Genomic DNA, 15,120 nt, shown 5'->3' on the forward strand with positions numbered 1-15,120 from the left:
CGTGGCGCACGAGCCAAGCTGCGCCACATAATAGCTTATTTTTGTGGCGCACGTGGTCGTGCGCCACGTAAGCTTATTTTTGTGGCGCACCCTTGTACATGCGCCATAGAAATAGTAAAACCAATGATTGGGGGTGTCAGCTGGTGGGGCCCACCATGTTTTTGTGGCGCACGGTTCCTCGGTGCGCCACAAAAGTAAGCTATTTTTGTGGCGCAGCATGCTGGGTGCGCCACAAAATAATATTCTGTGGCGCATTTTCTGTGGTGCGCCACAGAACTAAGCTCTGCCTATAAGGGTTTTCCTACTAGTGCCTGGCCCGGTCGACCGGTCGCCAACCGGAGGGAGCACCTCGTACCGGGCAGAAACCGGAAACCTCGCAGATTTCCGGTTGCCGCCCGGTTGACCGGACCACCGACCGGACCGGCCGGTCCACAACCCGGTCGACCGGATTCCAGACCGGACTAGTCCGAGTCTGTCTCGACCAGATCTATTCTGGGTCGGTTATTTTCGTACTTTTTGGACCTGAGGTCGTCCCAGACGCCTATATAAGTCCCTGGGACGCCCCCTAGCTGTTTTAGACCACGTTTAAGATAAACCCTAGTTCTTAGTTGTTTGCTCTGCAAAACTATTGAATTCCCTACACCATATTGCTTGGATATTGTGTAGATCCCGTTTAAGTCTTGTGTGATCTGCTGTTCCATTGGGAATTAGACGGTTGCAACTTACCGCTTCGTGGTCGGCGGCTACGTGCGCAAGTGTGTGGAGTTGCGAATATCTTGCAGGGTTGAGAGCTGTTGCATTGGCGGCAGGGACCAATCGAGAGATCTCGTTGCGTCATACAAGTTATCATCCACTACATCGTCGTGTTCCTCCGCTGCTATCATCCCGTGATCATCATCACCACCGTTGCTTACTGAGAAGATCGGGCCACCCCTTATCAACATCCGTAAATACCCTTGCCCCTAAAGCTAGAGGTGCAAAGAGCCTAATGGTCCAACCATTGTCCTCACAGTCACAAGCAATAACAGTTTTTAAGTAAATACATACAAAAGCCTTAAGCTAGATGATTGTGCTATGATCCTAAATGAATCACTAAACATGTACCGGTATTTTCCCCTTTCTGACACCGAGGTTTTGCGCGCACGCCGTTCTCCACTCATCCCACCTCTTCCCTTGTTCCTCTCTAATGACATGGGTACCTGCAGATCATCAAAGGCGAGGCAAATAGACAAGGATACAAGATCGCAAAGCTCATATTAAATCCTTACACATAAACATAAGATTAGATTCACATAGTTGCTGTGAGGATTCACCCCAACCCGCAGCCCATGAGGACTAATCACACATAATAGCAAGATCAAGATCAAACATCGTTGTGCAAAATACTTAGATTGAAATCACAATATTCTTACAATGGTCGCCAATCTCAAGAGGATCTCTATTACAATGGTGATGGCGATGGCTATGAAGGAGATGGAGGATGGAATGGATGAACTAGGGGAATGTATCTCCTTCGGTGTGTTGCAGATGGATCTGGTGGATGGCGGCTCTGTTTGGTGACGAATGGCTCTCCATTTGGCATCGATCCCTTCACGACTTTTATAGAGTTTGACCTCGGGAACGCAGCGGCACACGGTACGGGCGGGGCTTGCCCGTACCGGTGCCTATTAAAGCCACTGGAACCGCCTTTCCAAGCGTAGTCAACTTTACCATGCTCCTGACGCAATTTCCTTCAGTAATTGCATGTCCATTTTTTATTATGACATGATATCCTGCACAACATCCGAAAATAGAAGAGATTGCACATCTTTGCATTGATTAGGCATTAGTAGCAAGTTGAGATGTAAACTTAGTCAATTTCTTGACTTAGCTAGGGGTTTAAACGCGAGAAAATATAGCGTAATTCACATCCATCACCAATCCACCCCAAACCCAATTAAAGTGATTGCAAAGGTTCTTACAAACTATCTACAAGCGCACATTCTAACCCTTGTGCATTCTGACCAAACTGGTTTTGTTAGAGGCCGTTCAATCACATAAAACTTCTCCTATGCCACAAATATATATGCTAAATTGTTGTCTCAATTGAAAAGCACCAATTATGGTACTAAAACTAGATTTTAGGAAAGCCTTCGACTCAGTCTCATGGATAGCATTGAATCAACTCTTACTCAAGCGTGGCTTCACACCACTTTTCTGTAAATGGATTCAGAATATCCTACACACTGGAAAAACTGCAGTTATGGTGAATGGGTTCCTGGATCTTGGGATACTGTGTAAGAATGGACTCAGACAAGGCGATCCTATCTCCCCATACCTATATATCATTTTATCATATATACCCTTGAACATCTAATACAAATGCCTTCAGAGAAAATGAAATAATTCACCCTATTGGAGAAGACCTACCACCAGCTACTATACGCGGATGACACATTAAATCTAGCAAGAGCCTCACCTCAAGCTGCCCGAGCAATTGATGCATGTAAAATGCATACATGAACTTTGTACTTTATTAAAAAATATTTAAACATTTTTGCATCTTATATAATGTTATTGTCATATTTTATATTGTTTTCGGGGATTTTCTAAACAATGTCCTCTCCTCTGGTTTTAACTCTATCTGGCAGAAAACGCCTCTTTTTAGTGTTTGTGACTTTCCAGGAGCTACGGGACTCGAAAAAGGACAAGGTCGGAGGCCATGCTTCGGAAATTTCAAGACGAACATAATGAGCTAAATTTGGATACCATGAGGTAAACAGGCTGGAAAATATGCCTGGAGGCGCGCCCAGGTAGGGTGGGTGCGCCCTATGCTCTTTTCCATCTCGTCTGTCCGATTCGCTTCAATCTTGCGCCCACAGGCTTCTTTTGAACTAAAACCCTCTATTTATAGATACCCGAGAGTTTCCTCGAGGCTAAGGCAGCGAAGATCAAAAACACATAAACAAAGAGTCATTAGGCCGTCGCCGGCGGAGATCGAGGAGGGAAACGCTGCCGGAATCGCCTCCGGTGGACTCCACCCCCTCCGGTGTGGTCATCGTCATCATCTTCTTCATCAAAACCCTCAGCAACTCTCCATCATCCCCCACTATAATATCTTGGCAAACATGATGTATGATGAAATATATTGTTTTCCCATGATCTATTGTATCTCTATGTTGATATTTGAGTAGTAACTTGTTCTTGTCAATTGTCATATAGTTTGATGTTGGTTGCATACAAATACAAGTATATGTTATCTTTTATGATGATCTTGTTGTACTAACATATGAGTGCACACATATGTTGGGGGATGCACAAGGTTGTCACTGTTGCATGCTGATAGGATGAGGGATAGGCCCCGGAGTTCGACAGAAACCGAATCCCAAGTCTTAGAGAGACATGTTGTATTAATTCATGGGTAATCAACGGGGGGTATTATCATGGGGACCTTAGATATAAATGAGGTGGTTGGACTTTATGTCTTAATAATAATTCCCTTGTTTGCTCCTAATTGGCCTTGGGATCAATTAGCAGGGGTGTATTTGCTCATGTATATGGATGCACCTATTCATGGCTTCTCCTTAGAAGAAACAAGAAAAAGACTATCTTTGTGCTTCACTAATTGTGACAACCAACCAAATGAAATAGCAATTTGCCTGAACAATTACTCTCTTGAGTTACTTAATTTTACTCCACTTCATATCACTTTACTTTTCTTGCATTAGTTTCACGTCTTGCATTTTAATTTCAGCACATATAGTTTATTAGTAGAAACCTCTCCACACACAAACACTCATACACACACACACTATAGATCCTAGATCTGCATAGAATGCATATAAGTGAGTTATAGGGCTTTAGAGAATAAATATTTTTACCTTCAGCTCCTCGTGGGTTCGACACTCAAATACTTATCGAATTGTACTACGGTGATCCCCTGCACTTGGGGTTATCAACAATCAAACAACTTCTCAATGAATCTGCAACCGCCACTAGACTACAAATCAATTTCTAAAAAACAACTTTCATCCCCATGAACTTCCACCAACTGATGGCCCAACAGATTGCTTCTGAACCGGGTATGAATACTCACTCCTTCCCACAAACATACCTAGGCCTACCTCTGTCCCCAACCAAATTGCCTCCTTGATGTTTTCAACCTCTAAATGATAGAATAGACAAATACTTGGTAGGCTGGTGTGCAACACTTCTGTTTAAAGGTGGCCGTTTGACATTGCTATCTGTAGTCCTAGAAATTTTAGACTTCATGACCTCCCACCTCATTCCCCTACTTATCATAGGAAAAATAGATAGGAAAATGAGGCTTTCTTCTGGGCTGAGGAGGATACCTGCTTGGGATCACAATGTCTAGTTGCATGGACAAAGGCTTGCACCCAAAAAATAAAAGGAAGTTTAGGCATAAAAACTTGAATTTCCAAAACACTTGTTAGCTACTGAAATTTAGCTACAAAACTCTGCAACAAGAGGACACACCTTGGAGACAGTGGATCACATCACTATCTCCCTACCCTATTAGACAAGCCTTCAAAGTTCCTTCCCAGGGAAAACAATTTACAAAAACCTTGACACCCGCTGAGCTATCACACAATGTGTTGTAAACAGTGGAAAGAACACCTTGTTTTGGCTTGACAGATGGCTACTGCAAGAACCACTAGCCAAACCACACCCAACTATTTTCTCACACCACCTAAAACCCACTGACTTCGTCTGTGATATCCTAAGAGTGGGAATTAAGCATGATCTGTGGAATAGACTAACCAACTCGGCTGCAGCAGAGCTGGCTTCTCTCTTGACATTGATGCAAGATATTCACATATCCACCGATGATGATCAACGCACAATGATCGGGGGAGCCATGTTTTCCACTAGGGAAGCTTACTACGCCCTCCAAGACGAAGGAAATGATCATATAACTACACACATCTGGATTCACGAGTCCCTGGAAGGGTCAAGATCTTCGGTTGGTTATTCCACCTGAGCCGCCTCAACACCCGTTTGAACCTCAACCGCAAGACCACCACCGACTCACCAAACTATCCAAGATGCCCTCACACGATTGAAGATCGACATCACCTGTTCTTTGCTTGCCCCGCGGCACGGATGGTTTGGAAATGTGCGCAGCTGGAGCATCATCTCCTCGACTACCCAGAAACCTGGCAACTCACGCATGCAACATAATTACCCTCCTCTATCCGGCCATCTGTGCTACTAACCATCATGTAGAAGATATGGGACGCAAGAAACACGCTAGTCTTCAGGTACCAAGTGGTCTCAACTCGCACCTCTCTCGCTAATGTAATAACATACCTATCCATGTGGCTGCATCGGTTTAGAAACCCTGCACACAAAGAGGACACCCTGCTGTGGCGTAATTACCTCTCAGCTTGTAATTCTGGACCATAAAAGGCTTTGCCATCAATGAAATTCATGTGGGGATTCTCCCCCTCCCCTCCAGTGAAAATTTCAAAAAACAAATGGTCGACATTTGTCAAAACAATCCCTGTGCCTCTAGGTGAGATGAAGTGTCACTTTGCCTCGTACCAGGAAAGTTCCAGGAAGAATGGCGAGCGGGCATTTGGTCTGCTCCAATCTCAATTTGCTATTGTTCGGTTCCCTGCTCTTAAGATCAAATGTGGGAGGTGATGAATGATTGTGTGATCATGCACACCACCATCATTGAGAGTGGCCGCAAGGGTATCTTGCCCATGTTGATCACCAGGTGCCCGTGGATTTTATTTGCTGATTTTCTCGCCACAGATGCAGAAATTTGTGACATAAATACTTATCACCAACTGCAAAATGATCTTATTGAGTATATGTGGAGGCTCGAACAGCATATTTTTTGTCCAATATTCGCTCGAGCAAGCCCGTGAGAGCAATCGACTCTCAACGTTTCGAAAGAACAATGTTACAAGCAACTTGAACCCTGCTTGCTCACACATCTCTCGTGGAGTGAGGGTGTGGCGGGAAAGTCAGTAATTACCCCTGCTTGCTCACACATCTCTGGTGCAGTCATGGGGATGGATTAAATTGGCGTCCCCCTCCCGCTCTCTAGAAATTTTACAGGGTTGGAGCAGGAGCAGCTAGCGGATGCATGCATGCACACAAGCTACGGATCGGGCGCACGCGTGCAGGGGGCGAGGCTAGGCTAGGGCTTGGGGCCGTGGTCTGGGCGTCCCATCTCTAGCTGTTGCGCGCCATACCTCCCAACTGTTGCTGCCTCGAAAAGGCGCCACCTGCACGTGTGCCCCCTGACCCCCACCTCTCTCACTCACATCACACCCACACACGTCACATCTCTCTCTAGATTCAGTTCTGGACTCTTCAGGCAGCCCATGCCACCTCCTCTGCATCGCCATTGCATCCATGTCGTCCCTCTCCATCCGTCCATCTCCATGCCTGTTAAATACTCCTCCTATCTTCTTCATATCTCTCCTTCTTCTACTCACCACCTCCCTCCTCACGCTCTGAGCCTGAGCTGCAGGCTGCATGCTGCTACTGTTCCTTGCATCAGCCTCGAACTCGGCGCCCTCCAAAGCTGCCGTGCTCACTACTGCATGCCTGCAGAATCATTCCGCTGCTTATCTTGCTCCTTTTACTGCGACCTCGACGCTGATCCGATTAACAAACTTTGGCATTCGCATGCATGCATGCATCCGATCGATTGCATGTTTGCAGGCGAAGGCAGGCGTGGCACTGTGCCCTGGTCGCGACTCGCGAGCAGCAGCAGGGACGGGAGGGGAGGGACCGTGCATGCATGCCACAGTGCATTCTGCTTCCGGAGAAGGAAATGCTCGGAGGCAAGTACGCATGGATACATCGGTGCACCCCGAGTGACACATGTCTGCAGTACACTCTACCATCTCATTCATTCATTCATTCATCGCTAGCAAGTACCACTTTGAACTTTCATGCATGCATGGCATCCATTCATTGTGGACAACAGTCACAACAAGGCCTCTGGAAACAAAGGAAACGATTTAGGTATTTTGAAAGATGCGACTTCTATAAGAAAACCCTTTTGCTAGTTGTCGGATGAACCAGAATTAGCCTAAAGGTCGACTCAGTAGCCATTGGATTTGCATTGCGATTTATGCCACCTAGGGTCGCAATTGCAGCCAGAATTTTTGAATTGCACATGATTGGAATTGAAGTTGGGTGATATCTTTTGTCCTAGAATTAAGTTAATTCTAGGTCGACCGAGTGCCACTTGGGACAAAGGAATGGGAATCTTAGATTCCTTTGAAATTCCTATTGTGTAAGAGCTCGTTGGATAATCTCAATTCATGGCTTTCCATATCCCAACGTTTTGAGCTCAGGCGTTGCATATACAGCCTCAATCCTTGGATAATCTATTTCGTGCAATTGTTCACTCTACCACAAACTCCTTGGTAAACGATCAAATTTTATCAATGAAAAAACAAAAAAAACATCATACAAAGCAAAAGAGAAACAATGGAGGATCATGATAAAATATATAGTCGTTAGACAAAAATTCTTTGAAGCCCTCAGTTACTGATTCACCTCATGTCCCTCAATCATTCTTCATACGTCTTGTGAAAAATATTTAAAAGCTAGATTGATCTCAAAGGTTTAAAGAGTTGCATATATCATCCTCTCCAATAGGTGCGAATCTAAGTTCGATGAATAGCATTGTCGTCGGGGCATAAGTTTACAAACTATGGTTCATGATCATACCGCCGAGGAACCAAATAAGGGAACAAATAACAAAGGAGAGACCACTTGACAAAAATATGTTTGAAACCACCATCACCACAAGACATGCCAAAGTGTCATATGACAACCGGCGATACTGAGAGTTGTCGATATGCATGATCAAGAGACCACGAGATCCTCGGTGTTAGTTGCGCCGACAACAACAAGCACACTCGTAAGGAGATTGAGTCATGTGACTTCTACTATGTAGCACACTCTGCACCTTCATCATCGAGTTATTCACACCAAGAACACATAAATATAACATAGATAAAAAACCGCTCACGAAACATTGGTCCGTGCTTATCTCCCCATCCGCCTTCAGGAGCTGATCAACAAGCCACTCAAGGGGGGGGGGGGGGGAATAAAAAGCATCAACCTAGCTATGGATTTTCTTACGTTCTCCCCCACTCATCTCATGGTTTATCTTTAGCACTTGTATGAATGTATCCAAGAAAAAAGTGCACATTCTTCCCTCGAAACATTTTTTGGGATATTTTTCTGAATAAATTTGTTTTGCGCTCTCACTTAATGCTAAAAACTATCATTTGTAGAAAAAATTACCTGATCGATTCGGAAAGAAGGAACTAGGTAATTACTCTCAAAATTCTGAAGTAAATGCTTGCACATTTAGACTATTAATGGTGATCTTTGGAAAAAAATTGCGCACGTTGTAAATGGAAATAGTTTTAAAACAGAATTTGCATGCATGTACTTGAGGACACAACTTGCAAGTATGTTTTTTTGTAAACTATCTAGCGGGCTTCTGGATTTGTAAGAATCATGCACAATATGCGTGTATGTGTGGGAAGGGAGGGATGTTGCTCCAGGACACTGATAATTTACGGTTTAAATGAGACCCCAGCAAATTAGGAAGTAAAATAAATGAAGCAACTATTCTAGGTTGTAAACTATAATTTTTTATACCCACAAGATTTCATGTGAAACATAAGGTAACATGAAAGGATAAATGTGAATTCAATGTAAAAGATCTACAGAATCACAACTAAACAAAATGGCATAATAATCCATTAATTTTCCACACAAAAAGACAAAACATAGCCATGATATTATGTGAATGCAATTATTGATCTCTACTTAAAAAAACACTCAGAACTTATATCATTTCCACGGTTGTGTTGATATATAAGGTATCATTTGCTGGACTTCCGCATGCATGACCAGTGTTACGACTACTTCATTGCAGAACATAAGATGAGATGGGCTAGATAAACACAGTTATTGGCTGGTAACCGAGATTCTACTATGTGAAAAAAAAACAAAGACAATTCAGCCTACTTAACTTTTCTCTACTCTATTTCATTACATCAGAAGAGTCCAGAAATTTCGGCTTCTATCTATCTAGGTTTTTTGCGGGTTACCAGAAATCCTGTGCACAACTTTGACATCAAACATGGATAGCAATATACTATTCATGGAATACTGCATTTTTCTTTTGAAAGTTTGACTCTAGGTATAGTATCTCCAAAACAGAATTGGAGCCTCCCTTTTTTGAGTTAACTCACAGCTGGCTGATGATTCTCTGTTAGCCAGGTATGTGTGCTCCAAAAAATAGAATCAAGCGTGTACAGACACCTGTGAGAATATGTCCTGCTTGAGACATAAAATATAGCAAGGGTTGTGCTTCATCTGTGTGGCGACTGGTGAAGTGGTTGGGCTTTGCTAGCCTGTGCAGTGTTGCTACAGCCATCAAACAAGCAACCAAAAATGGGAACGGATCAGATGAGAGAATCGGTGAAGTGGTTGTTGTTCATGCATATATGGTATACCATCTACATCTCTCTCTTTGTGTTTGTGTTTCGTTCTCTAGCAAAGTCGTCGATCCATGCACACAGCTGCACCCCCTATGAGTGCACAATCAAACGAACACATACAAAAACACGAAGTGACCCAAAAGAAACAACAACAAACTCACCCATCATTCTCCATAAAATAAGCAGGCTTGTTCAAAGGCTAGATAGTCATATAGCTTGAAGACAAAGACAGGGACAGATGAATTAAGATATAGAGCTACTCCTTAATTATAATTACCACTAAGCCCTTCCTCTCCATCCTACTAACATGATGCATCGCATTGCATAGGTAAAAAGGGTAAAAATTAAAACACACTAATTAAGGGGCAGGCAGGATCTCGCTAGTTTTTTAACCATTCCCTTGCTAGTTGCAAGCAGATTATAACAACACACGAGAGATGGATCGATGATCAAGAGCATAACAAGCAAAGGCGGGAGAAGTTGGTAATGAACTCTTAGCTTCCATTCCCACCAAGCCCATGGATTGATGGAGCGATCAGTAGGGGGCAACGCGACCGCTGCCGCCGCCGGGGGATGTCCAGCCGTAGGCGTCGCCGGGGAGCTGGAGGCCGTTCATGAGGTTGTGGGGGAGGTTGTGGTCGGGCACCTGCGCCAGAGACGACGTGTGCTGCTGCTGGTGGTGTGCCGGCAATGAGAGTGGCGGCGGGGAGGAATGCGCCGGCACAAGTCCCTGCGGGGCCGGCTCGTCGTCGTCGAGCGGGAGACGCTCGTAGGAGGCGTTCCCGAAGGAGGCGGCCATGATGATGACGGGCCCGGCGGCCACGAGCGCACCGGCGACAGAGCCGCCCACGACCTGGCCCTGGCCCCCGGAGACGTAGACGGTGAGCCCCGTGGCGGAAGGAGGCGCCGGCGGAGGGAGGAAGGAGCCGGAGAGGGAGAGGATGTCGAAGGTGCCGGCGAGGCTGGCGACGGTGCCGCCGGGCTGGCGGACGGAGACGTTGGCGACGGCGCCGGTGCCGCTGAGGACGCAGACGCCGACCTGGCGGCGGCGCGCGAAGGCCGCGACGCAGTCGACGACGTCGCAGCCGGCGGCGACCTCCAGGACGTGGGCGCGCAGCGCGGACGCGCTGTCCCGCGTGATGATGATGGGCGGCTTGGGCTTGTTCTTGGACCCCGCGGGGCGTCCCCTGGGCCGCCGCATCACCGCCAGCGCCTGCTGCTGCTGCCCCTCCTCGCCGCCCAGGTGCTGGTGCTGCTGCTGGACGGATCCTCCGATGTGGTCGCCCTCCCCGCCGCTGCCGTTGTTGCTCCCGCCGCTGTTGATGGTGGTGGCGTTGCTCTCGTCCACGAGCTCCTGCTTGGCCATCATCCCGCTGAGCAGCTGGTGCTGGTGGTCCTGGAAATGCTGGAACGCCGGATGCTGCTGCTGTTGCTGCTGCTGCTGCCCGGGGAAGTGGCCGTGGAACGGGTGGAACGGCACCGGCGGCGCGAAGTGGTGCCCCCCTCCATGCGCCGCTGCCGCCGCCACCGGATCCATCGATCGACCGCGAGCCCGCTCCTGGCCTCGGAGTTGTCGCACGCTGCTGCTGATGCGTGCGAGGGAGGAGAAGGACGACGGTGGAGATAGGGAGCTGGTGTGGATGGTCAAAGGCCGGGTTTTGCGTTGGGTTTGGTTTGGTGCGGTGCGGTGCTCGGAGCTAGGGGATGGGGGTTAAGACAAGCGCGTAGATTGGGGAGGGGGAGCGGGGCCCACGAGGTGGTGCGGTGGGCCCCACCGCAGCCTCGCGCGGCCCTGGGACGCGCGCGGGGGTCGTCGTCGTCGTCGTCGTCTCCTGTCCGATCCGGCCGTGAGCTGCTGCTGATGGCGATCGCGCGCGTCGGGTGATCAGATCAATACTGCTGGTGCTGCCCACGTCTCACCGGCCGTCCCCGTCCCTGACATGTCTGATTGCGCGCGCGCGGCCGCGGCCGGTGTTGACCGCGCGGCTACCATAAATCTTCTAGCCATCGCTCCGGCGGGGGTTTGGATTTTTCGTTGACGTTCGATTTTGACGAAATTTCTCATGTGTACTGACATATATACTGTTTTTTTTTTGACATAACACGGCACTTTATTGATCACATAACATTAATACATAGAGTCTCCCGGATGCAATCCGGAGCAAAGTTCGAAATAAAACCTAGAGTAGAAACATCACAAGTCTTAGCTAGAATGTGTGCCGCCTTATTTAGAGATAAACATGCTTGAAGATAGCTGAATCGACATATATACTGTATGAGACTGTGACTATGTTTCAACATCACATTTAAACTGAATCCAGTTTCTTCGTCAACAGTACTTTAACAGTTCTAAATATTTAACCAATGTGCTCCACTTCGCCCGTCCTCACGTGCTGTTGAACGTGCACCATTCATTTCAGTGATGGGCTTTTGTGGCTAGTTTGGTTCATAGGAATAACAAAACAATTTTGGAGGATTGCATTGCTTACGAATATTTCCTATAGACCTTGTTCAGTTTGTAAGATTTAAAACCATATGAATGTTTCCTATGGTATACCTTTTTTCATAGGAAAATGTCCTATGGCCCAACCTCATGGTAGTTTTTCATTTACTTGCGAACGGAGTGAGTGTATGATAGCATACATAAGTTGACTCTATTTGATTTTGTTTTCTCCGATGCAGGACATGGATACAAATAGATGGGATGAGTTGCAGGAGATGACATGATATTGTCATGTTACAATTATTTTGCGTTGGTCAGGATCAATGATAGAAGATCATATACAAAAGGATCAACGTTCAGAGCGAAGTCTATTTGATTAATATTGTGGCACATGCTGCATGTTCAAAGTTGACTGTATTGGCTCTTGAACCAGCAGTTCAGACTTCCGTATATCAGTGCGTTTGCATGTGGAACGCGTGGATTGATGTTAATCCGCAACAATATCTGCAAACGTTACAATTCGTAGGGATGGAGCTGACTTTTTGCGACGATCTTTTTCATGGAAGAGATATAGAAGCGTTTCTGATCACAAGAGATAGAACAAGTGAGTGCCGTTACTACTAATGGAACTTTAGTGAGGAGAATGGAAAAGGCATGTCAGAAGATTGACAGGCGTGTATATTGACCATTAAGTGTTTGGTGTGTTATTTTGGAGATAATTCAGCACTGTGCTTCTTCATACAACCTAGTGCTACATTTGTATTAGTTTATTTGGATGTCGAACTTTTCTATCTTTAACCAAGTTATAACAAAAAAAAACATTTATAATACCAGATCAATGTCACTAGGTTCTCCAGATAATGTCATAATGCCAAAATGGAAAGTTAGAAACACTTGGATGGGGGTGGTGGTGTAGTGGAACGTTTTCGGGGAAACAAAAATTATGGATATTTCGGCTCTTATCATTGAACTTGGATATAAACAGCTTGGATTACATGATAGATTAGATGAAAATGGTGCAAAACAATGTGGAGAATTATTGTTTGATTGAAGGCACTATTAAAGCTGACTACATGTTTCAACCATGAGACACAAGTGCTAAATGTACATCAGTACCAATGCATTTTTCGGTAGTTGATCGATGATCCGACTCTATTGCACATAAAAACATGTGTGTATCATGTAGGCTATGTTCTCCACATTTTTGGTATAATGCAAACATGACATATATGACACCACCTTCCTAAATAAATTATGTTCAAGCTAGCAATCAAACTTGTCTAATTTTTTACTCATAATAAAAACATGCTTACTCCTTTTTACTAGCATATTCACACTAGACATATCGATTTCAACATTTGAAGGGATCGAGTGTATTATTGCATACATTAGTTCATTATATTTGGTTGTGCTAGTTTTCATTCATGGGGTAGATCTAGAAACACGGTATGAATTGCATGAGATAGCACGATATTGTCCTATTTCATGTTTTTTGTTTGTTGGGGATTGATGCTAGAAGACCATGCACCGAAAAGTACATAAATTCTACCTTAAGAGAGAAGTCCATGTGTGGCGCATGATACATGTTGAAGTTGACTGTATAGGCTCTTGAAAGATATGTTCGGACTTCCCTATATGCACACACTTGCAAGTGAAACATGTGGATCAATGTCAATTCATCCGTGGCAATATCTACAAACACTAGCATACGTGGGACATGAAGTTGACTATTTTCGGCGGTCCTTTTTATGTAGAAGATATATAGATATAGTTTGAATCACTACAGATAGTGTGGGACGGTGTGACATTACTACTATTTGTTGTTTTGCGAGGAGAAAGGAACACATTGTCAAGAGGATCCTATGCGTATGCATAGACGATAAATGGTTGGTGGTTGGCGCTTTCCATGACTCATATCATTTGATATCTTTATAGTTATTTTGACATTTGGTTCTTGAACCGTCAATTGCTACCCTTAGAGCGTGTCCGTTTGTTCTTTCTCCTAGATGTGTGAAGAATGGACACACCTAATAGTAGTAACATCGCAATATCTGAAATTTATTTTTACTATTGTCTAAATGGAGGTTTTTTGTGAAGTGGCTAGCTAATGAAATGAGCACACCGTCATCACTCCAATTTTATTAGGTGGGGGACATGTTATGATGGCACAATCCAAGATACGGGGAATTATCTCGGTCTGCAGTCATATTCTAAATATTTTTTGAGACAGATCCGGATAAATGAAAATTTGAATTGGGGGTACATAAAGTACTATTCAAATTCTTTTGGGAAAAATACAGGGCGGTGCCGTAAGTGTTTGGAATCCCAAAACAATGGGCAAAAAAATGCTCTACATCAACCTAGGACACGTGAAGACGGCGAGTTTGACCTAAACTTGAGATCGAGCCCGAGGTGGTTCAATTTTTTTTCAAACCTACACATGTGATAAGTGCATTTTAAAACATATTTTAGTCATGTGAAATGCACTACTTGCCAATACAAATCATGCTCCATCTAGTTCTAACTATGCAATTTATGCATGATTGCCAGTTCTCTTTCATTTTCAAAATGAGTGTTGCACAACTACTAGTTTTATTAGGATTCTAGTAGTTTTCCTTGTCTTTTATATGTGTGTAGGTTCAAGGTGCAATTATGGATAAAGCAAGGCAAGGGGAACAAAAGATGGATGGGCTGCAGCCACCAGACGGCAATTTGGAGGACGGTAAATTTTAAAACAATTTTTACCATAGATTTCTTTCTTTCCCAAGCTTGAGCAACATATTCATTATCAAATTGTATAAATTTTATTATATCACTTCTCAAGGATATAATCTTAGCAGGAGGATAATACTTTCCAATAAAAGCATCTTTGCATTTAACCCAAGAGTCAATACTATTTCTAGGCAAAGAGAGTAACCAATCTTTATCTCTTCCTCTCAAAGAGAAAGGAAACAATTTTAGTTTAATAATGTCACCATCTAGATCCTTATATTTTTGCATCTCACAAAGTTCAACAAAACTATTAAGGTGAGAAGTAGCATCATCAGTACAAACACATGAAAATTGTTCTTTCATAATAAGATTTAACAAAGCAGGTTTAATTTCATAGAAATCTGCTTCAGGATCAGGTGAAGTAATAGGTGCACAAATAAAATAATTGTTGTTTATGCTAGTAAAGTCACA

General features: G+C 44.6%; 1 protein-coding gene across 1 annotated transcript; it reads right to left on the reverse strand.

The window, feature by feature from the left end:
• Window positions 1-10,029: 10,029 nt before the first annotated feature.
• On the reverse strand, window positions 10,030-11,031 carry LOC124667103 (AT-hook motif nuclear-localized protein 18-like). Its single transcript, XM_047204434.1, has one exon. It carries the CDS (start codon window positions 11,029-11,031, stop codon window positions 10,030-10,032), a length of 1,002 nt encoding a protein of 333 aa, XP_047060390.1.
• Window positions 11,032-15,120: the final 4,089 nt, after the last annotated feature.

This window comes from Lolium rigidum, chromosome 1, assembly GCF_022539505.1.
Source record: "Lolium rigidum isolate FL_2022 chromosome 1, APGP_CSIRO_Lrig_0.1, whole genome shotgun sequence".
NCBI lineage: Eukaryota > Viridiplantae > Streptophyta > Magnoliopsida > Poales > Poaceae > Lolium > Lolium rigidum.